General features: G+C 42.8%; 2 protein-coding genes across 2 annotated transcripts; both read left to right on the top strand.

Moving 5' to 3' along the window:
* Nucleotides 1-112: 112 nt before the first annotated feature.
* On the top strand, nt 113-9,404 carry LOC114868653 (alpha-2-macroglobulin-like protein 1). Its single transcript, XM_029172441.3, has 37 exons — nt 113-206; nt 884-994; nt 1,099-1,279; nt 1,367-1,523; nt 1,592-1,644; nt 1,736-1,756; nt 1,839-2,004; nt 2,089-2,173; nt 2,254-2,377; nt 2,884-2,998; nt 3,074-3,183; nt 3,270-3,440; nt 3,517-3,744; nt 3,833-3,896; nt 3,977-4,122; nt 4,273-4,422; nt 4,609-4,746; nt 4,817-4,898; nt 4,971-5,160; nt 5,271-5,496; nt 5,712-5,838; nt 5,908-6,029; nt 6,103-6,154; nt 6,264-6,347; nt 6,424-6,600; nt 6,737-6,812; nt 6,943-7,099; nt 7,179-7,253; nt 7,477-7,636; nt 7,711-7,898; nt 7,981-8,193; nt 8,281-8,402; nt 8,493-8,583; nt 8,653-8,721; nt 8,791-8,896; nt 8,990-9,031; nt 9,330-9,404. Exons 2-37 carry the CDS (start codon nt 909-911, stop codon nt 9,332-9,334), a joined length of 4,359 nt encoding a protein of 1,452 aa, XP_029028274.1. The 5' UTR covers nt 113-206; nt 884-908; the 3' UTR covers nt 9,335-9,404.
* Nucleotides 9,405-12,530: 3,126 nt separating this feature from the next.
* LOC114868659 (alpha-2-macroglobulin-like) lies at nt 12,531-24,411 on the top strand. The gene is made up of 35 exons (XM_029172448.2): nt 12,531-12,687; nt 12,794-12,974; nt 13,053-13,209; nt 13,398-13,450; nt 13,778-13,798; nt 13,912-14,077; nt 14,162-14,246; nt 14,336-14,486; nt 14,666-14,783; nt 14,910-15,019; nt 15,164-15,331; nt 15,497-15,724; nt 15,865-15,928; nt 16,035-16,180; nt 16,257-16,406; nt 16,530-16,661; nt 16,762-16,840; nt 16,926-17,043; nt 17,260-17,485; nt 17,724-17,850; nt 17,935-18,056; nt 18,162-18,213; nt 18,312-18,395; nt 18,557-18,733; nt 18,813-18,888; nt 20,524-20,680; nt 20,762-20,836; nt 20,935-21,097; nt 21,183-21,370; nt 21,449-21,661; nt 23,280-23,404; nt 23,492-23,582; nt 23,651-23,719; nt 23,799-23,904; nt 24,042-24,411. The coding sequence occupies exons 1-35, from the start codon at nt 12,611-12,613 to the stop codon at nt 24,086-24,088; spliced, it is 4,302 nt and encodes a 1,433-aa protein (XP_029028281.1). The 5' UTR covers nt 12,531-12,610; the 3' UTR covers nt 24,089-24,411.
* The last annotated feature ends 770 nt before the right edge of the window (nt 24,412-25,181 follow it).

The following is a 25,181-nucleotide window of genomic DNA, read 5'->3' as shown; positions in this document are numbered from 1 at the left end:
AAAGATCTCTATTGTAACAAAAATGATACATCCCCCAAACAATTTATTTCCAAATTAACTTAATTAATTAGCTGCACTAAAATGCACCTCCCCCTTCTCCAGGAAGCACTTGGTACAGTCTGGCTGTGGGTGAAAGTATTTAAACCTTTCTTGGAGTCAGTGCAGTTCCATACTTGTGTGATCAGCACATCTGGATCATTATAACGGTAAAACCTGAGCTTTTTTTCTTTTTAACCTTATTTCTAGCAAGGGTTTTTTTTTTGCTACACTGGAAACGATCCTATTACTTTTCACTCGAACTGGCAGTTGAATCATTCTTCAGGGCCTGTGTTCACCCTTCTTTAAATGAGTTATCAGGTCTTATTTACACGTAGTGTTATGACTTTTGCACTTCATCTGAGCTAGTGCAGACTTTAATTTACTACTGCTGTGGTACCAGAAACTTGTGCAATAAGATTAAAAAGGGTTTTCTGGTTAATATCCCATTTGAATTCAAAGGTTCATCAGGTGTGTTTAATCAGCCACGAGCTTGGGACTGATCACGATTCATTAAACCAACAACCCTCTGCAGACGCAACAACTTTTTTTTGTCTTTGACCAAGTTGACCGTTTATTTTTCTGCTTGGTGTGGCCTTTCAGAGCATTTGGGGACGATTGGTGAAAATAATAATGAACAATAATAATGAAAATTGCCATCATACAGACGTTTTCATTGCTAGAGAGGATAAATTGTGTACATTTGATGCATGGTAAATCTGTGTAGCTGAAATCCCAGTCTATAAAAACCTAATGTGTAGAAAAAAGATTTTCATGTTCAACCTCTTAACTTTATTGACCCTCTGGAAACCTTAGCACTTACTGACTTTGATGTACTTTCCGTTAGCTCTAAAGGCTTCTCCCAGTCAGCCATGCGCCGTCCTGGGGTTCAGATGTGGTCGTGGGCACTTTGTGTCTTGTTGGGCCAGATGTGTTTAAAGCAAGTGACAGCAGGACCGTAAGTTTACAGGATCGTTTATTATAACGCCCTGTTTTGGTACCATACCAACGTGGCACCGTTTGTTTGTCTCGAATCCTAAATGTAGATGTTTTTGTCTGCAGGCTGTACATGGTAGTTGTACCTGCAGTTCTTGAAGCAGGAGCTCAAACCCAATTCTGTGCGAATCTCCTGCAGCCAACTGAAAATCTGCTCATGACCATCACCCTGACTTCTGATGAGAAGGTCATGACCCTCCTGAATAAGAGGTCTAATAAGGAGTTTAATATCTGCACTGCATTTAGGGTGAGCACATCTCAAGGAAATTAAAATTGAAAATTTTCTGTAACTTCAGGTTACACCTGAAGCACTGCATATTTTTCTTCTTTACAGGTTCCTCTTGTGCAGAAAGATGTGATTCAGAATTTCACGGTGGAGGTACGGGGTGGCACATTTTACTCCCAAGAAGTCATGAGAGTAATGTTCAAAGTCTATAAACCAGCAACGTTCATTCAAACAGACAAGCCCATCTACCTCCCTGGACAAACTGGTACTGATTTGAGTATGAAATCAATTGTTCTGTATTTCGTGTGAAATTTCTAATCCTGTCACCTACAGTAAATTTCAGAGTTGTCACCCTGGATACAAAGCTCAGACCTGTCAATCAGCTGGTACAGTAAATGTAGTGATGTGATTTCTGCAGCTTCAATGAATCTGTGTATAAAATGATCAAATGCTTATGCTTTCTCTATTCCCTTGCAGTACGACACCATAGAAATTCAGGTAAGCTGCAGCTAATTGAGGTTTCTCACTTCAGTAAAGAAAGATCTGTACTATAATGCGTATTCTTACCCTCATCTAATAGGATGTTAACAAGAACCGGATTGGACAGTGGTTGAATGAAACATCCGGTGGTAAAATCTTGCAGCTTCTTTACCCCCTGAACTCTGACGCTTGTGAGGGAATCTACACAATCACTGTGTCCATCGGTGACCAGACAGTATCTCAGGACTTCAAGGTGGAGAAATATGGTGAGCTTTAATTTGTTCAGTATAATGTCTGTTAAGTGATTGCCTCCCCTAAAAGTAATGAGAAGCAAATTGTTTTCTCTGTAGTTTTGCCCAAATTTGGTGTAACAATAGCTGCATCTGATGAAGTTAGTGTTGGGCAGACTGAAATCACAGCTGACGTGTGCGCAGAGTATGTATTTATTTCTAAGCTTTCCTACATTTAAGGGCAGTCAAAGTTGCTGTTTTAACTGAATTTCCTGTCCTATGCAGATACACCTATGGTCAGCCTGTACCAGGAAGTGTTAAAGTTAGCATGTGCCGACCTGTGCAACAGTACTATTACATTCCAGTTCCAGCTGATGTAACTGCTCCATGCTACAATGATACCAAGCAGGTAAAGTTGCTGTATTTTCTAGATGGGGGTGTCCAATCCAGGTCCTCAAGGTCTGTTATCCTGCTGGTTTTCCAACTCCCTGTCTAAGGCTGATTACCTTGAGCAGGTGTGTTCAATCAACAGCTAACTGTTGGAAAACCAGCAGGACAGTGGCCATCGGACTGGAGCTGGACACCCCCGATCAAGAAGTTTTACTGTCTTGTTGCCAGGCTAATCTCCAAACAGAGTGAAGCTCTGTGACAAGACATCAAGCCTGGTTTACTTTGTTGTATGACATTTGCTTAAACTGAGCAAAGACAAGTCAGAAGAGCAGGGCATGTGGGATGTTTCTAAACAAACCACTGATCTGTCTTAATGCCAAAGCCATTAGAATACACTTCCTACTTGCCAAATCATGTTGCAGGTTCTATGCTATTAAGGCTTTGACTAACCTGATAAATGCACCTTGTCCGAACCACCTGAAGACTCATCCCAAGTTCTTTTTTTACAATGACCCATGTCAACAGACCAACAAGACAGGCTGTGCCCGTTTCAGCTTTAAGATGTCAACTTTCACAAAGGCAGACAAGGTGCTGCAGGATGTGTTGGATCTTCTTGCCTCTGTGGAGGAGGGGGGAACAGGTGAGTCTGCTTTTGACTGGCGTTCAATCTGAAACATTTGATCAGTGAAGACTAATGTGGACTTGTCTTTGGCAGGTGTTTCACAGAAAGCAGAGAAACGGATAACAGTTTCATTTGTTCTTGGGAAGTTGTCCTTCACTGAGGTTCCCAATATTTATGTCAAAGGCTCGACCATTCAGGGAAAAGCAAGTGCAACATGAACGTCAGCTCTGATCATTTTATACTGAGCTCATGACTGGAGATTAGTTTTGAGTAACTGTCTGGTCCGCAGGTTAGCGCAGTCGACTACAGCAATGCACCCATTCCCAACATGGAACTCTACCTGTTTGAGGGAGAAATCTGGTCGCAGTCTCAGCCGCTACAGAATCTCACAACTGATTCTGGTGGTGTTGCCACATTCTCATTTAGCACAAAGGACTACAACGGAAACATCCACCTCTACGTTAGTGAGATTGAAAAAAGAAACCTCAGTTCAAAATAGGTGGCCACGGCAGCTAAAGGTTTCCATTTCTGTGCAGGTGAGCAACACACCTGTCCTGACCTACCCTCCATATCGAACTCCGTACTATGAAGCTGGGGACATCACGCTGTCTTTGGCCCAACCGGTCTCTGCTGATACTCAGACAGTCAGCTCCCTGGTGGTCACGAACAAGGATAACCCACTTTCCTGTAATGTAAAGGAAAAAATCTCCATCCAGTACACTGTGGTTGGAGAGCCCAAGGGAAACGTGTACCTGATGTATCTGGTGAGTTGACAGACCACTGGGGTTTGAGTCATGTGCTGAGACACTTTTTAACTAAAGAATGGGGGGGGGTCACTTTAAAAATCTGCAGGTTATATCCAGGGGAGCAATTGCCATGCAAGGATTTCAGAAGATTCAGTTGCCAAAAAAATCAGGTGAGGGGAACTCTACTCTGAAGGGTTTAAATGACAAATGGGACAAGTGCTGACAACTGAGGTTTGGTGCTGGGTTTCAGTGGTTGAAGGTGAGGTGTCCTTTGAGCTCAAAGTATCTCCAGAAATGGCACCGGTGGTCCAGGTTGTAGCTTACAGCGTCCTCCCCAGTGAGACGGTGATCGCCAGCAGTACAGACTTCACCACGGAGAAATGCTTCAGAAACAATGTAAGAAGCCAGGAGATTTAATCAGAATTTGTTTTTGTTGTTGGGACATCTGTATGTTTAATGCTTCATAAAGCTTGTGTATTTACAGTATGGTTACTGTTAAAGACACTTTGGTCCCGTCACTAAAGTCCAGTGGGTGTGTCGTTTCAGGTGTCTGTGGCATTTTTCCCACCGTCAGCAGTTCCAGGGGAGACGACCAACCTGCAGGTGACTGCTGATCCAGGCTCTCTGTGTGGCGTCAGTGCTGTCGACCAGAGCGTCTTCATCATGGAGCCAGGAAAGAATCTAAATGCAGATAAGGTAATGATGGTAATATTCCTCAATTGTAGTCATAATTTGATACTTTTTCATGACTACCTTCCACTTTTTTTCCTTTTTTTAGACTGGCTAGATTTAGTTTAGTCTCCTAAACAAACTATGAAGAAAGTCTTTGTTTAAATGTCAGAACTGTAAAATTGATGTCTAAGCTCTACTTTCCCTTTTCAGATATTTAATTTGCTGCCAGTCACACAAGCTTCTTACATCCCGTATGAGGTTCAAGATCCGACTGAATGTTTGCTTCTAAGAGCAAGAAGAGCCATTCTTCCATACCCCAGAAGTGATGACGCCTTTACTCTTCTCCAGGTAGTTTGTCATATAACACAAAGCAGATTTAAAACTAGATTCACGTTTAACTTTGGTTAAATTTGTCTAGAACGTAGGACTGAAGATGGCGACAAACCTGTTTACTCGGATACCTTCATGTATCAAGTTCAAAGGGAGACTCTACTACCTTGGTAATGCATTTTAATGTCTTACAGTTAAATGCTTATCTTTGCATGTAAGTAACAATATTCTGGTTTTGTCAGATGGAGGCATAAGGTATGGTTTTCCGATGGTGGAAAAGATGAATTTGGCAATGGCAGCTCCAGTTGGAGCTGTAATGGCCCCTAATGCTCCACTGCTCGGAGGAGCTGTAATGGCCCCTAATGCTCCACCGCTTGTTACCGTTCGTGTTTTCTTCCCTGAGACTTGGTTATGGCAGCTGGTGGACGTTGGGTGAGTTTTAACTGCAGCTGTTTAGAAAAGCACATACAGGTGTATAATACTGATGTGATGGTCAGATCGTGTGCTTTTGTTGTTTAGTGTCAATGGTTTTTCTACTTCAGAATGCTTGGGGAGAAGAATGTGTCCCTCACGGTCCCAGACACCATCACCACCTGGGAGACGGAGGCTTTCTGTTTGTCCCCTCAGGGTTTTGGTTTGGCTCCTCGTAAACAGATCAAGGTCTTCCAGCCCTTCTTCCTGGAGCTCACTCTGCCCTACTCCATCATCCGGGGGGAGAACTTTGTGCTGAAGGCGACTGTCTTCAACTACCTCAGCAGCTGCATCATGGTACATGTATGCAATAGGCTATAGACGGGTACTGTTTGCTGTATAGTGGTCCTAAACTTGCATTGGGAGGGATATCTGGCATGTTGATTATGCTGAGCTATTTACCTTTAGCTCTGTGGAGGTAGCAAAGTGCTAGGGTGTGTTTGGGTTTTGTTTTTTGTTAAAAGCTTTAGAGATGACCTTGCCCACTTCTTAAAATAATGTCTTGCAAACAGGTCAGTGTGACTCCAAAACCTTCGGTTGACTACATCCTCACGCCTCTGTCTGGTAACCAGTACACGTCGTGCCTGTGTGGCAGCGAGCGTAAAACCTTCAGCTGGACCTTGGGCCCAATAACGCTAGGTAAACTCAGGCTCAACAGTCACGTTGGAGGTGTGCTTCAGTGCTAGTTGATGTAAAATGTCTGTTTAGGGTCAGTGAACGTGTCTGTGACTGCCGAGGCTGTGGCGTCACTCGTTCCGTGTCAGAACGCAGCAGTGAGCCGGCCAGAAAGAGGTCGCATCGACGTGGTCACAAAGCCTCTCATCGTGAAGGTTTGTGTCTTGAGCATCTTTGCAGTCAAACAGCTGTCACTGGTGGCACTGACAGTATTTTATCTTTTGTCAGGCTGAAGGAAGCGAGGTGACTCAGACCTACAACTGGCTGCTCTGTCCAAAAGGTTGGGTTTACAAAACAGTTCTGCCCAATAGCTTGTGTGGCCTGAAATGAAACCTTCGTGAGCACCCTGACATCTCTGGTTTTGTGTTTACAATAAATGTTGTTCACAGGACAGAGTTTAACAGATGAAAAGACTGTCCAACTCCCAAAGAACATGATCGTTGGATCTGCCCGTGGCTCCGTTTCTGTCCTCGGTAAGATTGCAGCTACAGTACACTCTAGACCCTAGGATACTGTATTTAATGACTTGTGATTGGCTTGTTTGTGCAGGCGACATCCTGGGCCGAGCCCTGCAGAACCTGGATGGCCTGCTGCAGATGCCGTCTGGCTGTGGGGAGCAGAACATGGCTCTTCTGGCTCCTGACATCTACATCCTCCAGTACCTGACGGACACAAATCAGCTGACCACAGCCACCCGAGAAAAGGCCACAAAGTTCCTAATCAGTGGTCAGTCTGTGCTTTATTTTTCCGTTTAGTTTAAGGACTTTGTAAAGTTGCAGCACAACAAGTCCCAACAGTATTGACGTCGTCTATACAGCCACAGTGAAATGTGACATCTGATCGTTGGCTTCTTTCTCTACAGGCGTCCAGAGACAGTTCAACTATAAGGATAATGCTGGAGCTTACAGCACCTTTGGCTCAGGACCAGGAAACACATGGTGAGAGCTGATTTAGACTTGTATGGTTTTAGGCACAACCTTTCACTTATGTTATACACTTTGCTACTAGCAGAGAAGACTGATGGCAGCATAAAAGCTACTACACTAAAAGTTTAACCTTGTTTCTCAGGCTCACAGCGTTTGTGGTGAGGTGCTTTGTTAAAGCTCAGTCCTTCATCTACATTGACCCAACGACAATCGACCAGTCAAAGACCTGGTTGATAGGTAAACAAAAGACAACTGGCTGCTTTGAAATGTCTGGGAAACTCTTCCACAGCACAATGAAGGTAAGCTGTCCTGCTGCCGAAAAACTGACATCTAATACAGTAGTTGGTGATTTTGAATGTGAACGCTTCCTCTCTACAGGGTGGAGTGGCTGATGAGGTCTCTCTCAGTGCTTACATCACTGCTGCCTTCTTGGAGATGGACATGCCTGTAGATGTGAGTTTAATGTCTTTGGCAAATGATTGGAGCAATGGTCCACCTAAATAAAGGATAATCTGTACTGGGTGAGACCAGAAATGGGTGCAAAATTTTGTTGCCCGGAAATGAGACTTTCTTTTGAAGCGCAATAAACTTCCGTGGCAGCTTCGTATCACTGCAGTAACTAGTGGACATGAAAGCAGCTTCTACATGTGACAAAATGAAAATCTATAACTTTCAGAGCCCAGTGATGACCAACAGCCTGTCATGTCTGCGGAACTACACTAAAATCAATGACACCTACACTACAGCTCTGCTGGCCTACGTCTTCACTCTGGCAGGAGACATGGAGACTCGTTCTCTCCTTCTGCAGCAACTGGACACTGTCTCAATAAAACAAGGCAAGTTTCACTTTGAAGTGAATTAGTCTGACCTCCCTTTCTGTGAATGTAATGTTTGCTGTGTCTGTTTCCAGGAGGTTTCCTCTACTGGTCTCAGAGCTCAGTAGAAACTTCAGCCTCTCTGTCTGTGGAGATCAGCTCCTATGTGTTACTGGCCAAACTCAGTGCCTCACCTACAGCTGAGGACCTGGGCTACTGCTCCAGTATCGTTAGGTGGCTGACGGGGCAGCAGAACCAGTATGGAGGCTTCTCCTCCACCCAGGTACTGATCTGTGTCCTATTGTCACATTCTATCTGTGACCAAACTGTAGATGGTCACATAGTGCTTGTGCTTTGTGTTGTAGGACACAGTGGTGGCTCTCCAGGCTCTGGCTCTCTACTCCACTCTGGTGTTCAGTCCAACAGGTTCCAGCACAGTGACGGTCCAGTCTCCCATTAGCAAGCTGACATTTGATGTGAACCAGAACAACAAGCTGCTGTACCAGGAGAAGAAGCTGCAGCCGATCTCGGGAAAATACAGTCTGACTGTGAAGGGGAGTGCGTGTGCATCAGTACAGGTTGGTCAATGCTCCTTCTTTTTTTTTAAATGCATGTGTCAGCATCAGTTTCCTCAAACAAAACAAAGTGACTTATTTTGTTCCCAGATCTCTATTACTTTCAATGTGCCAACTCCCAGCACCGTCAAAAGCCTTAGTGTGATGGTCAAACCAGAATCAAACACCTGCCAATCAGCCACCTCTAAAGTCACTCTGAGAATTAAATCTCTGTAAGTAATGAAGCACATTTTAGTTACAGCTATGAAACAGAATTGTCTCAACCACTGAACTAGAGTAACAGCAGTATTGTTGTGTTGCAGATACAATGGAACACAAAAGGGCACAAACATGGTGATTGTGGACATCACAATGCTCTCTGGCTTTGTCCCTGACCCAGAGTCTCTGAAAAACGTAAGTCATTCTAATGATGGACACTGACGGTCTGAGAGGGAGGACTAAGGGTCTGCGTTCTCTCAACAGCTCCAAACTGGCTCACAGGTGGCTAAAGTTGAACAAACACAAGATCGGGTTGTAATTTACATTCCAGAGGTGAGATCAGTTTACAGGAAATGTAAAACATTGTCTCTAGATCAGTCACTGACGATCTCCTCTCTTTAGCTGTTAACGGGCACAGCAGTCGACTGCAGCCTGGATCTTGTGGAGGAGGTGCGGGTACAGAAACGGAAGGCTGCTGTGGTCAAGCTTTACGACTACTACTTGCCTAGTAAGACTGTCTTTGTTCTCTCTTGGCTGATCTTCAACCCACTAAACAATTGTGTTGGACAGATGACTAAAATTTTGACTTTGCTTCTCTCAGGCAACCAGGCACAGACTGAATATGTGGACCCTTGTGCTGCAGGTAACAAACATCACTATGTGGATGGACTGTCTATAGTGGTTCAACAATCTGAAAAAGTCTGACACTGCTTAGTGACTGTCATGTAAGCATAACTAAAATGATCACATCAGTGAACTAGATGGAGCTCAAAGCCACAGCACATTAGCTGATTCTAGAAAGTACGTAAACTGTGTTCTGCAACAAAGTTATTTAACTTCTAGGCTTTAAATGTTTCTAGTTTGACAATTGAGTCCTAAATGTAAGTAAATTGCCTTTCATCACACGATTTGCCAACGTTTAAACTTTTTTTGTCTTCCAGCTTGAAGAACAAAGCGATGGCTGGGCCATTGATTCAACTGTTTTATGTAACAAATAAAATTAATGTCCCAATGCACACGTGTTAGAAATGTCTTTACTGCCTAAGCTTAATACTGTTGGATGCAGCATTTAAATGTTTCCTTAACCTGAAGTTGGCAAACTTAATATACCTTGTCCTGAAGCAAAGTTGAATATTAAAGTTATTCTGGGTTTGAAAGAAAGATGCAGGTCGTAAGACTTCATCAATAACTGCTAACTAAGGTTGTTTTGGTTGAATGTTGCTGAGGCAGCACAAATCAAACTCATGGCTTCCCTAAAGCTGCAGAGTATTTTAAATATTAGTATAAAGCTGAATTTTGTACATTGAATCCTGTATTTTGGGTCCTGTAGGCTGTGACATGATCGCTACGTGGGGCCAGGCCAGCATGCAGTCTGCATCTGCTGGGCACGTGAAATTAAGAACTTATGTAAACTTGGATCACTTCAAACATTAAGGGTCAGCATTCAGCTCAACTCTGCTATTTCAGTGGCTTTACAATATTATTGGTAACTGCGGACTGTCAAACTGTAGCTCACGATAAAATGATAAATTTCTTTTTGGGAACTTGTATTAGTGAATACACATGTACAGTATAACATCATTCAATGGTTTATTCTGACAGGGTTTGCAGTTCATCCACATGAATTTGGTGGAGGTTGTGTCTTAAGTGTGGGTTTAATTAGAGTTGACAACTGCAGCCACATTTTTAGAGCAGTGGTGAGTTCAGGGTCTGTGTAAACAGCCATTAATGCAAAAATCTACCCCTTTAACAGAGTTGATCATTTGTGTGTGTGAGATCAGTTTCAATTGTTTTTCTCAGCATGTTTAACTCTAGTTGAATTTTGAACTTATTTCTACAACAAGGGGCATGTTGGATCTTCTCCTTTTATTTCCTGTGTTTTCTGGTGCAGAGAGTCTGGACAATAGGATGTGTCCCTCACGGTCCCAGACACCATCACGGTAATCAGGATTTAAATATGCTTTATCACTCTGACTGTTGGCATGTCAACATAATGTCACAGTGTTCAGAACATTAGGTTTTACTAATGTTTTGCCGCTTTTGTTTTGCTTCTCACTGTGAAACACTGTTATGAATTATGGGAAATTAATAAATGTGCTTATTTGCAATTGTCTGGTATCTGTCTGAACAGGAGACTGCAGTAAAACGAGCACATTGTTGTGTGTGTTGAACAGGTCACTGTGACTCCTGCCCCGTCTCCACATTACACCCTCACTCCTCTCTCTGGTGACCAGTACACGTCCTGTCTGTGTGGCAGCGAGCGTTGATCAACACAGTCTACAAGGAGACAGACGTCCAGTGTTGCTGCAGAATCTCTCATGATGTCACCGATACCAAAGACACGGGCAGAAAGCTCGGTCCGGCAACACCGATGCGTCGGCGCATGCGTCAAGCTCATAGCGTGAAACACTGTTTTGGTGCGCGTATCGCGTTTGGAAAGCACGTGACCGACACAGTTCCTGCATCAGTCACTGTCTGACGCGCTAGACTGTGTTTTTAACGAAGCGCATGTGTCGGGATGCATCCGCCGAAAGGAATCCCTGAGCATTTGCCGTTCATCGTGAAATTCATCTATAATTCATCTTATGGGAAAATAAGGTGTCTTTTTTGGTTTAATCTTATAATAAAGTGAAAGTGTATTAATAACCATAGCAGGTAGGTAGGTAGGTAGCATTAGGCGCTTTATCCACAGATTACTCTGTTGCTAACCGGTGTCTTCGAGAGTGTACTGTGAAAAAGTTATGCGCTCAGGCTCTCTCCGCTGCCGCTACTGCAATGTTTACAGTTCTTCTTCTCTCTACAGCTGACTTTTCCCCGCCGTTTCTAAAATACAGTAAAGCAAGAACATGATATGACAAACAGGATTAAATAACGACAAATGCAATAATCCCTTCAGTAAAAGTAGTTCCTTTGCTCCGTGAATGCTGTGACCCAGCACCGTCAAATTATGATCATGATCAACCTCCAATTTTACTTCATGATTTGTTTTTCTCATAGAAACTTGAACTATTACCAACAGCTGACTATTTGATGTACTGTCCACTATGGCACAGATTGAATATGTGGACCCTTGTGCTGCAGGTAACAAAGGTCACAATGCGGATGGATTTTCTATAGTGGTTCAACGATCTGAACACGTCTGGCGCTGCTTAGCGACTTATTGTCATGTAACAGCACTAAAATTACCATGAACCAGTAGGAACATGAGTGATCTGGATGGAGCTCAAAGGCTGGGCACGTTGTCCGATTATAGCCAAGAATGTAAACAAAATGTGTTATTGCGCAAACAAAGACATTCGTTTAACTTGTTTTGCCTCTAAATGTCTCTAGTTTGGCAAATCACGTGATAAAAGGCAATTTACACTTGTTGAAGAACAAAGCTGTCGATGGGCCACTTTATGCTGGAATGCAGCCTTTAAATGGTTCCATTACCTCAAGTTTGCAATTTCAGTAAATCTTGGAGCAAAGTTGAACATTACAGGTACTCTGGGTTTGGCTCACATTTTTCAGAAAGATGTAGGTCTTACGGCTTCATCATAACTTGAAACAATAAGTGCTAAACCTTTTTTTAATCCTTATAGCTGTATAGTATTAAAATTTCTTGCACAAAATATTTGCAGATGCGTATGGGCAGAGACATGATCACCAGGCGCCTGTGGTCAAAATACATTCAGCATTCTGTCTGCATCTACTTGGTATGTGTATGTGTAAAAACAAACACTTTAATAAACTAACATCACTTTCTGGATATGTTCTTGGTCCTCAAACATGTACTTAGTGAAACCTTCTACTTTGGACTTGATGTTGGCACAAGAGTTGTTTGTATAGTAGTTAAACATCCCACGCTGCACGAAATTACTGGGAACTACAGACTCTCAAACTGTAGTTCTCGATAAAATGATTATAAATTATTTCTTTTCAGGTGAGATCTTGTATTTAAAGGTTAATACACATGCATAACACCTTTAATGGTTTATTCTGGCAGGGTTTGCAGTTCATTCACATGCATTTGGTAGATAGAACATCTAACATCACATTACCAGGTATTGCATTCTGTTTTAAGTGTGGGTTTATTTAGAGTCGACAACTGGAGCCAAATTGTTAAATCAAACAGAGGAGTTGCGTTTGTGTGGGTGGTGAGTTCAGGGTCTGCGTCTCTGTTAAAGGGGTGGATTTTTGCATCAGTGCCTGTTTATGCACTTAGAGTTGAACATAGTTCATCATGAGTCCTGGGATCCAGATGTGGACGCTGTGCGTCTTCCTGAGCTGGACGTGTGTGGTTCCAGCACTGGGGGAGCTGTAAGTTTGTTTGGTCTGAAATGATATTTTATTCCTGAATATTGTTTTTGTGATTCTATTGTCATATCCAGTAAGTAAGTTACTCTGTGCGTGTTTCTGTCTGAAGGCAGTACATGGTAGCTGTTCCTGCCGTTCTTGAAGCTGGAGCTGAAACCAGGTTCTGTGCGAGTCTCCTAAAGCCCAACATGAACGTAGTCATGACCGTGACTTTAAGATCTGAGAGAGAAAACACAACCCTTTTCAGGCAGACGTCCAATGAGGAGTTTCACACCTGCTCTCAGTTTAAAGTTAGTTGGTCGGTGCTTTTAGCTTAGGACAATGGTTCATTTTATTTGGTCTTTTGACTGTAATTTGTTTTGTCACAGGTTCCTTTAGTGCAGAATCCAGAGGTTCAGAGGTTTGAGGTGGAGGTACGAGGTGATGGCTTTTATTCCAAAAGAGTCCAAAAAGTTATGATCAAAGTCTATCAACCAATGACTTTCATCCAAACAGACAAACCGATCTATCTGCCTGGACAAACAGGTAAGAGACTGTGTGTGTGTGTGTGTGTGTGTGTGTGTGTGTGTGTGTGTGTGTGTGTGTGTGTGTGTGTGTGTGTGTGTGTGTGTGTGTGTGTGTGTGTGTGAGAGAGAGAGAGAGAGAGAGAGAGATCAGTTTTAATTAATGTTTTTTTCTCAGCATGTTTAACTCTACAGTTGAATTTCTTTCAGTGCATTTTCGAGTTGTCTCGCTGGACATAAGGTTCAGACCTGCCAACCAGCTGGTGAGTGTCTCCTTTTCATTTTGCATTAATATTTGACTGTAGTGATGCATTTTAAACAGTCATCAGTCTGCTTGGTAGAGGGTCAATATTACTAACAAGTCAAAACCCTGATATTGACAACATGAAAGCTAATATGTAAATACTGTATAGTATAGACGAATAGATTAAAAGAGCTAATTTAAACTACATACCACTAGAGACAACCAATGCAGTATATAAACCTTGTTGTGATTTGTACAATTGTAGAATTTTCATTGACTTATATAATTTACGTATGTTAAGATTTAACAATATTAGAAGAAGAATGACTTTATTCTTTTTTTGCAGTACGATGCCATTTACTTGGAGGTAAGACAACCCACATATGTGCCATCTACTCATCATCATTGAGCATGTACTGTAGGTCAAGATTTGAAAAAAAGCATCATGTCATGATTATGTTTGTTTATTTGATATACCAGGATGCCCAACAGAACCGGATTGGACAGTGGCTGAATGAAACATCCAACAGTAAAATCTTGCAGCTTTCTTACTCCCTGAATTCTGAGGCTCGTGAGGGAACCTACACAATCACAGTGTCAATCGGTGGAAATAAAGTGTATCACTGGTTTAAGGTGGAAAAATATGGTATGAGACGATCAACCTTTCCATCAGGTTTTAATGAGCGATCTTTGATGAAGCAAGATTTCTAACCATTACATTGTTTTACAGTTTTGCCCAAATTTGATGTGAAAATAAATTCAGTTGATGAAGTTTTTATTAAACAGCAAGAATTTAAAGTTGAAGTTTGTGCTAAGTAAGTCAAACTTCTCAAGCTACACTTTAACCCTCTCTCTTTGAACAAGACACTGATCGTTGGGTTTGTGTTCACCCTCGTCTCACCAGGTACACGTATGGACAGCCTGTGCCCGGAAGCGTTGAGGTCGTAGCGTGTCGACCTCTCGAGTCGTCTTTTAGAAGTCCTGTTGTTGTTACCCCTGAACATCCAGAGGGAATCCCAGCAATAACTGCTCCGTGCTACAAAGACACACAGCAGGTGCAGTTTGCCTGCATTCAAATGCTCTGCACCAGTGTTTATCATCTCTAAGTTAGACCTCCCACAAAGCTGCTACTGGACACGTTTGGCTGCGATGACGCTAGTGAATGAATGTGGGCTGTGTAGTTTGGTTAATTTAGAACAATTTCCTAGAAACGTGAACATCTTGTGTTTTTCAGCTGAACAGAAAAGGCTGCAACACGTTCACCTTCAGGATGTCGGCTTTCACGACAGTCGATAACATTATACTGACAGATGTACTGTCCCTCAGTGCCAAAGTGAAGGAGGAGGGCACAGGCAGGTTTTATTGGTTTATTATTCTATACTATACTATACTATACTATACTATACTATACTATACTATACTATACTATACTATACTGAACTATATAGTTTGTTCTAACATGGAGGCCTCTTGTCCAGATATTACCAGCCTGATAGAGAAGAATGTACAGATTTCTTATGTTGTTGGAAAATTATCCTTCGTTGATACACCCACGATTTTTGAACACGGGTCAGATATGAAGGGAAAAGTAAGTGTGACATATTGAAAACAATTGTAAATAACAATGCATAATTCATTGTTAATTAAAATAACAAATATTATACAACATATTATTATTGATGTATTGAACTGAATTATTCTGTTTTCTCATCAAACATTTTGTCGTCATCAGGTTAAAGCAATGAATCATAATAATGAACCCATTGCTGACATGACACTGTACCTGTTTGGGGGGGAAAGGTGGTTGACAACCCTGCTACAAATTCTGACAACTAACAGCGATGGTGTCGCCTCTTTTTCATTGAACACGACGAACTATAGCACGGACATCGCCCTTCATGTAAGTAGAATATACACACTGTATAAATGCTGCAATTAGTTCTTAAGCAAAAACTTTAAATTAAAAAAAATTAAACTAGAGAATACAGGTATCATGAACATTATTCCTTCATTTAACTGCCCTCTACTGTTGCAACTTCCTGTCTAAATGCACTACTGTTTGCAGGTTGATGACAAACCAAAACGGCATTCGGGTGCCCCTAGAACCCCATCGTATATAGATGGAGATCACTGGTTGTTCCGGGTGCAGGATGTTTCTCCTGTCATTAAAACATTTAGCTCCCTGGAGGTGAAGAACAAAGATAAACCACTTCCCTGTGACACAGAGGAGGACGTTTTCATTCAATACACTGTGGTTGGAGAGAAAAAGGGAAACGTGGATGTGATGTATCTGGTGAGTGAAACATCTCAGGTTAAAATGTTGACAATAATTCATGATCAATATAGTGTAACACTTTCAGTGATGAGCCAAATGATTTAGTGTCAGTTTAGTGGGTTCAGCTGCTGTGTGTTTAGTGTTGATAAACTCCACAGGTTTTATCCAGAGGAGTCATCATTATGCAAGGACATAAACAAGTTGAGGTGCAGAGTAAACAAGGTGGGTAAAGACCTGGTTTAATGATGACTCAGCTAAATAAGCAGCTGCTTCACTGAGTCGTGGACATAAGTACCTTAAGTGATGTTTGTTAAATGGTTTGTTTCAGTGAATGAGGGTGAGGTGTCCTTTAAGATCAAAGTTTCTCCAGAGATGGCACCAATAGTCCATGTTGTAGCTTACGCCGTTCTCCCCAGTGAGAGAGTGATCGCCACGACTGCCAGGTTCTCCACAGAGAAATGCTTCGCTAACAAGGTCACTGAGGCAGGAAGACATTCTCATCTGCTGTGAAGTCAAAATTTGAATTAACTGATATAAATGTGAATGTCAGGTGTCGTTGGAGTTCTCTCCGTCCTCAGCTGTTCCTGGAGAGGAGACCACCCTGAAGGTGACGTCTGCACCTGATTCTCTGTGTGGCGTCAGCGCTGTTGACCAGAGTGTCCTCATTAAGGAGCCAGGGGAGAGTCTGGATGCAGATAAGGTGAACGATGGAGAACAGAACTGGACTAAACTAAATTGACAGTGTTTTTCTTAAATTTTGCTATTTTTATTGGGTTTTAGTTATAAAGATGTTTATACATGAGAAACATATTTTCCATTTCAGATATTCAGCTTGTTGCCTGTCGAGATCGACTTTCCTCATGAAGTTGAAGAATCAGAATGTCTGACGTTAAGGGAAAGAAGATCTGTATTTTATCACAGAATTGGCAAAGACGACGCCTATCCAGTTTTTAAAGTACCAACATGCTGCCATACGCTTGAAATAATATGAATAAAAGATGCACATTATTGTGATGTTACTTAAAATTACTCTCAATGTAATGTTTCTTTTCTAGGGCGTAGGACTAAAGATGGCAACTAATTTGTTGATTCGAACGCCTACATGCATCAACTTTAAAGGATTAGAATATTACCGTATGCCACATTCATTAATTGTCTACATTGAAACATATTTTTTTATTTTTCTCATTTGAAATAATATTAGTGAATATGATATCAGATTTACGCGGAGAACATGGACGGCCTGGTTTAGCTAGAGGTTTTGGTCATCCTCCACCAGTAGTGACAGTCCGCACTTTCTTTCCTGAGACCTGGATATGGGACCTGGTGCATGTGGGGTAAGGTTCTACTGCAAAGGTCATGGTAGTATAATATTATATAAAGTCTACACAGTAAAGTGAATTTTAGTTAACCTAGAAAGAAGAAGAATTTAAATGAAAAATAAACTCATGTACAGAAACTGTTTGCATAACAATATAATTCGTCAATTATCTTATTTCTACAACAAGGAGCCTGTTGGATCTTCTTTATGTCCTATGTGTTTTTTGGTGCAGAGAGTCTGGACAGAAGGATGTGTCCCTCACGGTCCCAGACACCATCACCACCTGGGAGACGGAGGCTTTCTGTTTGTCCCCTCTGGGTTTTGGTTTGGCTCCTCGTAAACAGATCACGGTCTTCCAGCCCTTCTTCCTGGAGCTCACTCTGCCCTACTCCATCATCCGGGGGGAGAACTTTGAGCTGAAGGCGACTGTCTTCAACTACCTCAGCAGCTGCATCATGGTAATCAGGATTTAAATATGCTTTATCACTCTGACTGTTGGCATTTCAACATAATGTCACAATGTTCAGAACAGTAGTTTTTACTAATTAATGTTTTGACACTTTTGTTTTTGCTTCTCCCTGTGAAACATTCTGTTATGAATTATGGGAAATTAATAAATGTGCCTTTTTGCAATTGTCTGGTATGTGTCTGAGCAGGAGACTGCAGTAAAACGAGCACATTGTTGTGTGTGTTCAGGTCACTGTGACTCCTGCCCCGTCTCCACATTACACCCTCACTCCTCTCTCTGGTGACCAGTACACGTCCTGTCTGTGTGGCAGCGAGCGTAAAACCCTCAGCTGGACCATGGTCCCGTCCAGTCTAGGTGAGTCAAACACTCATTTAAAAGCTGTTGTACGTCTCCTCTGGGATGAAATAATGGAAACAGTGACCTCCATGATCTTTTCAGGGACAGTAAATGTGTCTGTCAGCGCTGAGGCTGTAGCGTCTCATGCTACATGTGACAATGAGATAGTGAGCGTTCCAGACAGAGGTCGTATCGATGTGGTCACCAAATCTCTGATTGTAAAGGTTGGTGCCTTTAAAAAACAGTGCTTGCATTCAATAGGACTGAAGATAAATAAAGAACACAGTGGTGTCTTTATATGCATTATTTTCCATCTTCTTCTCTTTGAGGCTGAAGGAACTGAGATAGTGAAGGCCTACAACTGGCTGCTCTGTCCAAAAGGTCAGTATGGCTCAGACCACGTCACTCTGTCCTGGTACAGGACATGTAAGTGACTTTGCTTGGTACTGACTGTGACTTGAATTCCTCTCTGTTCCCAGGAGAGGCTTTAAAAGAGGAAGTAGAACTGCAGCTCCCAGAGAAGGTGATTGATGGATCTGCTCAAGCTTCAGTGTCTGTTCTAGGTAAACTGACTTATTTGTTTATTTAAATAAACTTCTTCAGTGACTGAGTTATTCTTTATTTGCTATCACATGTTGGTCTAAAAGCTATTTGAACTGTGACATGCTACAATAGTAAATTCAGCACATGGTTTCTTGTGGTCTCAGTAGTTGTTTCTGTGCAGGCGACATCCTGGGCCGAGCCCTGCAGAACCTGGAGGGACTCCTGCGGATGCCGTATGGATGTGGGGAGCAGAACATGGCTCTTCTAGCTCCCAACATCTACATCCTCCAGTACCTGAAGAACACACAGCAGCTGAGCCCAGACATCAACAAGAAGGCGACAAACTTCCTCAGCAGTGGTCAGTCTGCTTGTTTGTTATCTTTGAAAAATGACAATCTAACCAGCACCAGTGTGTTAACAGGTACATTGTTTTCAAGGTTACCAGAGGCAGCTGAACTATAAACACAGTGATGGAGCTTACAGCACATTTGGATCAGGACCAGGAAACACTTGGTGAGAACATTAATAATCCAACCCATCTATCTCTTTTCAACTGCTTATCTGGGGCCGGGTTGCGGGGGCAGCAGTCTGAGCAAAGAGTTCCAGACTTCCGGACACTTCCTCCAGCTCTTCTGGTGGGAACCCAAGGCATTGCCATGCCAGTCGAGAGACATACTCTCACAGTGCGCATTACTGCAGCCATCGCTCTCACGCTCCTTCCTTCCCTGACTCGTAAACAAGATCCCTATATACTTGAACTCCTCCACTTGGGGCAGGAACTCTCCTCCAACCTTGAGAGAGCAAACCACCTTTTTCCAGTCGAGAACCATGACCTCAGATTTGGAGGAACTGGTTCTCATCCCAGCCGCTTCACACTGAGCTGCAAACCGCCCCAGTGCACGCTGGAGGTCCTGGCCTGATGAAGTCTAGAGGACAACATCGTCTGCAAAAAGCAGAGATGCTATCCTGTGGTCCCCAAACCAGACCCTCTCCTGCCCCTGGCTGCGCCTAAGAATTGTGTCCATAAAAATAATGAACAGAACCGGTGACAAAGGGCAGCCCTGCCAAAGTCCAACATGCACCAGGAACAGGTCTGACTTACTGCTGGCAATGCGAACCATGCTCCTGCTCCGGTTGTACAGAGACTGAAAAGCCCTCAGCAAAAGGCCTCGGAATCCATACTCCCAGAGCCCCTTTTCCAAGTCCACAAAACACATTTAGACTGGTTGGGCAAACCCCCACAAACCCTCGAGCACCCTGCTGAGGGTGTAAAGCTGATCCAGCATTCCACGGCCATGCCGAAAACCACATTGTTCCTCCCGTATCCGATGTTCGACTATCGTCTGAATTCTCCTCCCAAAACCTCAGTCGGAATCTGATCGAAGCTCTCTTGATGGTGTGACTTAAAGGTCCCTCTGACAGAGGGTTCAGGCAGACGTTCCCATCAGACCCTCACAATACAGTGAGTTGGGGCATGCCATGTCGTTTTCCGCATCCTTCCCTGCCAGCTGATCGTACTCAACACCAGGTGGCGATCAGTTGACAGCTCAGCCCCTCTATTCAGTGTGAATGTCCACAACATATGGCTGAAGGTCAGATGATCCAGGTTGGATCATCACTCCAACATACAGCTAGCAGCGCTGACGTCCACTCCCCACCTTACATTAACCACGTGGGCGTTGAAAACTCCCAGAAGAACGGTGGGGTCCCCAGTTGGAGTGCTGTCCAACACTCCCTCCAGAGACCCCAAGAAGGCCGGGCACTCCACACTACCGTTTTGCCCGTAAGCACAAACGAGAGTGAGTGATCTTTCCCCGACCCCAAGGCGCAGGAAAGCGACCCTCTTGAGCCGGTACAGCTCAACCTCCCGCACAAGCACAGACTCCTTCCCTCACAGTGACGTAACATTCCATGTCCCAATAGCTAGATTGGTTATCCAGGATAGGGTTGTTGAGGCTCCCACCTTTGACTGCTGCCCAATTCACTATGCACTGCCCCCCTACGGCTCCTCCTGTGGGTGGTGGGTCCACGTCGCTCCTTTGGGCTGTGCCTGACTGGGCCCATGAGAAAATAATAATAATGTTTTCTTATATTTATTCTTTCACTAACACAATAAACAGAGTAATATTTAGTATTGCTTTTCCTCAGGCTCACAGCGTTTGTGATGAGGTGTTTTTCTAAAGCTCAGTCCTTCATCTACATTGACCCAACAAAGATTAAAGAGTCTAGGACCTGGCTGATAAGAAAACAAAAAACAAGTGGCTGCTTTGAACAGTCTGGACACCTTTTTAACAACAGAATGAAGGTGAAGTGAAAGATGTTGTTCTTGGTCATTTAAGGTAGTGTGATGCATGTCCAGTGATGTGTGAATGCTTCCTCTCTACAGGGTGGAATCTCTGATGAAGTAACTCTCAGTGCTTACATCACTGCTGCCTTCTTGGAGATGAATACATCAGCTGATGTTTGTTTCACCTTCACAGTTCAAGATTCTTTTTTCTTTTATGTTGTAACTCAAGCAGAAGCATAGCTGTTAATGTATTGGCATTGAATCTGTTCCAGAGTCAGGTGATAACAAAGAGCCTGTCCTGCCTCAAAGAGTCCATCAGTGACCTCAGTAACACCTACACTACAGCTCTGCTGGCCTACATCTTCACTCTGGCAGGAGACATGGAGACTCGTTCTCTCCTTCTGCAGCACCTGGACAAAGTCGCATCCAAAGAAGGCGAGTCGTCCTAAAGAGCATGAGTCTGACTTCACTGCTGTAAAAGCATGTTTTACTGTATGTGTTGGTTTGTGTCTGGTTCCAGGAGGTTTCCTCTACTGGTCTCAGAGCTCAGTAGAAACTTCAGCCTCTCTGTCTGTGGAGATCAGCTCCTATGTGTTACTGGCCAAACTCAGTGCCTCACCTACAGCTGAGGACCTGGGCTACTGCTCCAGTATCGTTAGGTGGCTGACGGGGCAGCAGAACCAGTATGGAGGCTTCTCCTCCACCCAGGTACTGATCTGTGTCCTATTGTCACATTCTGTGACCAAACTGTAGATGGTCACATAGTGCTTGTGCTTTGTGTTGTAGGACACAGTGGTGGCTCTCCAGGCTCTGGCTCTCTACTCCGCTCTGGTGTTCAGTCCAACAGGTTCCAGCACAGTGACGGTCCAGTCTCCCAGTGGCCAGCTGACATTTGATGTGAACCAGAACAACAAGCTGCTGTACCAGGAGAAGACGCTGCAGGACACAACAGGAAAGTACAGCCTGGAGGTGAAGGGGAGTGCGTGTGCATCAGTACAGGTTGGTCATCACATTTTGCATCTACAGATGAGTATTAAAGATGTGTCCAGGAAAAAGCTGAACAAAAGGGTCACTTGAAATCGGCTTTTGACTCTTCCGCTGTAGTTGTCATCCTCCCATCACTTCTTGTTGTCTTTCCATTTTTAAGATAATAAGATTTAATAGATGGTGCAGTGTACAGTTCCGTTCTGTCATGGGAAGATGCAGGAGAGTGTACTGTGGAACCCAAGTCAGAGCAGAAATGTAATAACTAAAGATTCTTTAATTAACAAAAACAGAGGGTTAAAAGAAACAAAGGATCCATTAACTAAAAACATTCCTGTTAACAACAGCATCCATGCTAATGTTGCCCAAGTTGTATATACAGTAAGGAGCCTTGCCTTCAACTTCGAAAGTTATTTTCTTCGAGTTGAATCTTTCCAACTACCGTTGGTACCAACAGCTACCGTTCTCTCCCGCTGCCGCCAGTGCAATCTTTGTCTCTCTACAGACGGCTTTTCACTCAGGGTGTCTTGTCTTGAAAATAGCTAAATATAACCAAACCCAGCTAAATTATATTAAGCTACAGTAACAGAACTAGCAGAACAAAACAAAGAAACTTAAGCTAGTGAGCATGGATGTACATTAGCAGCATGTTTAGACCTTAGTGCACGCTTTATATGCAACGCAATGCGTTTCTAAAAGAAAGCAAGTACATGATATGACAAACAACTCCTTAAATTGTCCCGTTCACTAATCCCTTGAGCAAAAGCAGTTCTTCTCCTCCGTGAATGTTGTGACCCAGCACCGTCTGGCAGGCTGGTGGGTGGCTTAAAAACAAAGGTGTGGTGAGAGACAGAGAGATTAGATTTTTCAACAAGCCTTTATTGTCATGCGCAGATGACCAATATTAAACAGACAACATAAGCGCTAAAAAGATAACATTGTTCACCTATAAAAACCCAATGTTTTTAAACAAAAAATACGGCAAAAAATAAATAGGATATTATAAATACTTTCTTACCTACAGTAATACTTACAAAAAAAACAGAGGCCAATGCCTTATTTAAAACCAGAACTAAAAACAAGGTCATCCTCCTCCACAGATCAGATTACATCCCGGTTAATGTTAACCCATTAATGTTTAAAACAAGGTTGGTTATTGGTGAGCTTGCAAAATTTGAAATCCACCCACACTCTGGCCCTGACCATTTTGCAGAACAGAGACACCACACGGTCCTTCACCTGTCTTGTACTTGGCCTGACCAGACAGGAAATTTAGCAGTTCCCACTTCTCGGCCATTGTTCTGCTGTAGCCAGAAAGCACACATTCATTTACAGGTCTATTTACACGCCTCACTAAGGAACTTTGGACAAATGTAGGTCAGTCTGACAATCGCCCAGCTCCCACTCACACACCGTCTCACTCGGAGAGAGAGAGCGCATCGTGACAGTGTACATCTTTGTTTTAAATACTAGTAAGTTGGCTGTGTGAAGTCAAATAGATATTGGAACAAATTGTTTAGGGTAAACAGATTTAACAAACGACCAGAAAAATACTGTTGTTCTGTAAAATAATACTTAAGTAGTTCTTCCACATGTTTTATTTTAAATATAGATTATTGTATTTGTTTCCCAGATTTCGCTGCAGTACAACATCCCCACTCCCACTGATGTCACCACCTTCAGTGTGGAGGTCACACCAGAGGTCGACTGCACCATCAAAGCTCACAGACCCAAACTCAGTCTGAAGCTGAAAGTAGTGTAAGTACTGTAAGCAGGACGATGCTTGGTTCTACTGGTTCTGTGCTGGAACCTCACAGAACACCAACAGGCTTTATGTGATTACAGATACAGAGGAAAGTTTAAAAGCACCAACATGGTGATCCTGGATATCAAGATGCTCTCTGGGTTTGTCCCAGAGCCAGAGTCTCTGAAGAGCGTAAGGTCTTAGTAGGAGAGTTTTGGATTAATTTCACTATAACCCGACTGACTGTAATCTCCTCACAGCTCAAACGTGCAGACTTTGTGGATCGTGTTGAACAAGAGGAAGATCACGTTCTGGTGTATTTTTCAGAGGTTGGAGCAATTTACAGCAGGGTTTAGTCAAATTGATTCCCAGATCTGTGACTAATGTTGTTATGGATTAAACCAACAGTTAGTAAAGGAAACGCCACACAACCACCACCTGGACCTTGTTCAGGAGATCCAAGTCCAGAACCTGAAGCCGGCTGTGGTCAAGATCTACGACTACTACCAGCCAAGTAAAACACTCACCAATCCTACGCCGCCCTCAACACGTGACTCCTTTTTGATAAGGAGGGGACCAGTGTCACCAAAAACAATGGTAAATACAGAATCAAAACTTATTTTGACCTATTGATTTTCTTTTTTTCCTCAGGTGACCAAGCAGAGACAGAATACATCTACACTTGTGCTCCACAGTAATCTGGATATTTACATGGTAGAGCAGGAAAAATTTTCCAAGTTCTTCATAATATAGTATCTTTAAATAGGCTGAGACATAATAACTATCAGATCAATTGAATGTGTCATTTCTCATTAATTAAACTCAGCAAATGTAGTGTGTTCAGTGTTCAGGTAAAACTGACCTGAACATCCGTTTAAGAAGCTGTATTATTAAAATGCTGACCTTCTTTGTTTGTAAACAAATGGTTTCTGCTTCATTTCCTTCAAAATGCAATGATCGTCTTTAAGCTTCATTATGGACGTCCAGGATTAACCATGCCAATAAAAGCATTCAGCATGAAGAGTTCAGATCTTTCATAATTTACCTCCAAAATTTATAATGGAGCCTAAAATAAAACTAAACCAGCATAATTCCACTAATAAAACCTGAACCAAACTCATCTTGTCAAATGATAGAAAAATTATAAACCGTCTCAAAATATACATAAAATTATAAATTAGACCCCAAATACATCAAAAACAGAATTATAATTATATATATTATCAGTAGTACTGCAGTCCCTGGGTCTTGTTCATGCATTCCTGGCTGGGGGTTGTGGTGGGCTGGGTAGAGCTAGTCTGGAACCTGGCTCTGTGGACCATGGTACTGTACCTTGCTTCCCAACTACATGACTCTGAATTCCTCCACTTAGGTCTGGGAGGGGCGTCCCTTCTGTAAACCCTCACCAATTGTCGGCCTCATGTTTCGGGCCCAGGGGATGAGATAAGAAGATAAGACCTTTAAAAGAATTAAAAACAGTTTGTGTTGGCACAGTACAACGCAGTACAGTACAGGTAGAGTGAGTTTGAGGAAGGGTTATTGACAGTAAGAAATATAAATCTTGTACCGGTTTGCACAAATGTTGCACAGACAAATTTCTTGTACATTCTGTAAATATAGAATATATATATGATAGTGGGAGGTAGGTACCTGTAGCAGTTCTGACTGTACAGTCTTATAGCAGCAAGTTGGAAGGATCTACGATATCGCTCCTTCACAGAGCGAGAGCGGATCAGTCTGTTACAGAACTGCTCTCTAGAGCAGACAGTAAATCCTCCAGTGGGTTTGGCA

This window comes from Betta splendens, chromosome 13 (assembly GCF_900634795.4).
Source record: "Betta splendens chromosome 13, fBetSpl5.4, whole genome shotgun sequence".
Classification (NCBI taxonomy): Eukaryota; Metazoa; Chordata; class Actinopteri; order Anabantiformes; family Osphronemidae; genus Betta; species Betta splendens.
The sequence above is the reverse complement of the archived record's forward strand: the minus strand, read 5'-3'. Positions and strand labels throughout refer to the sequence as shown.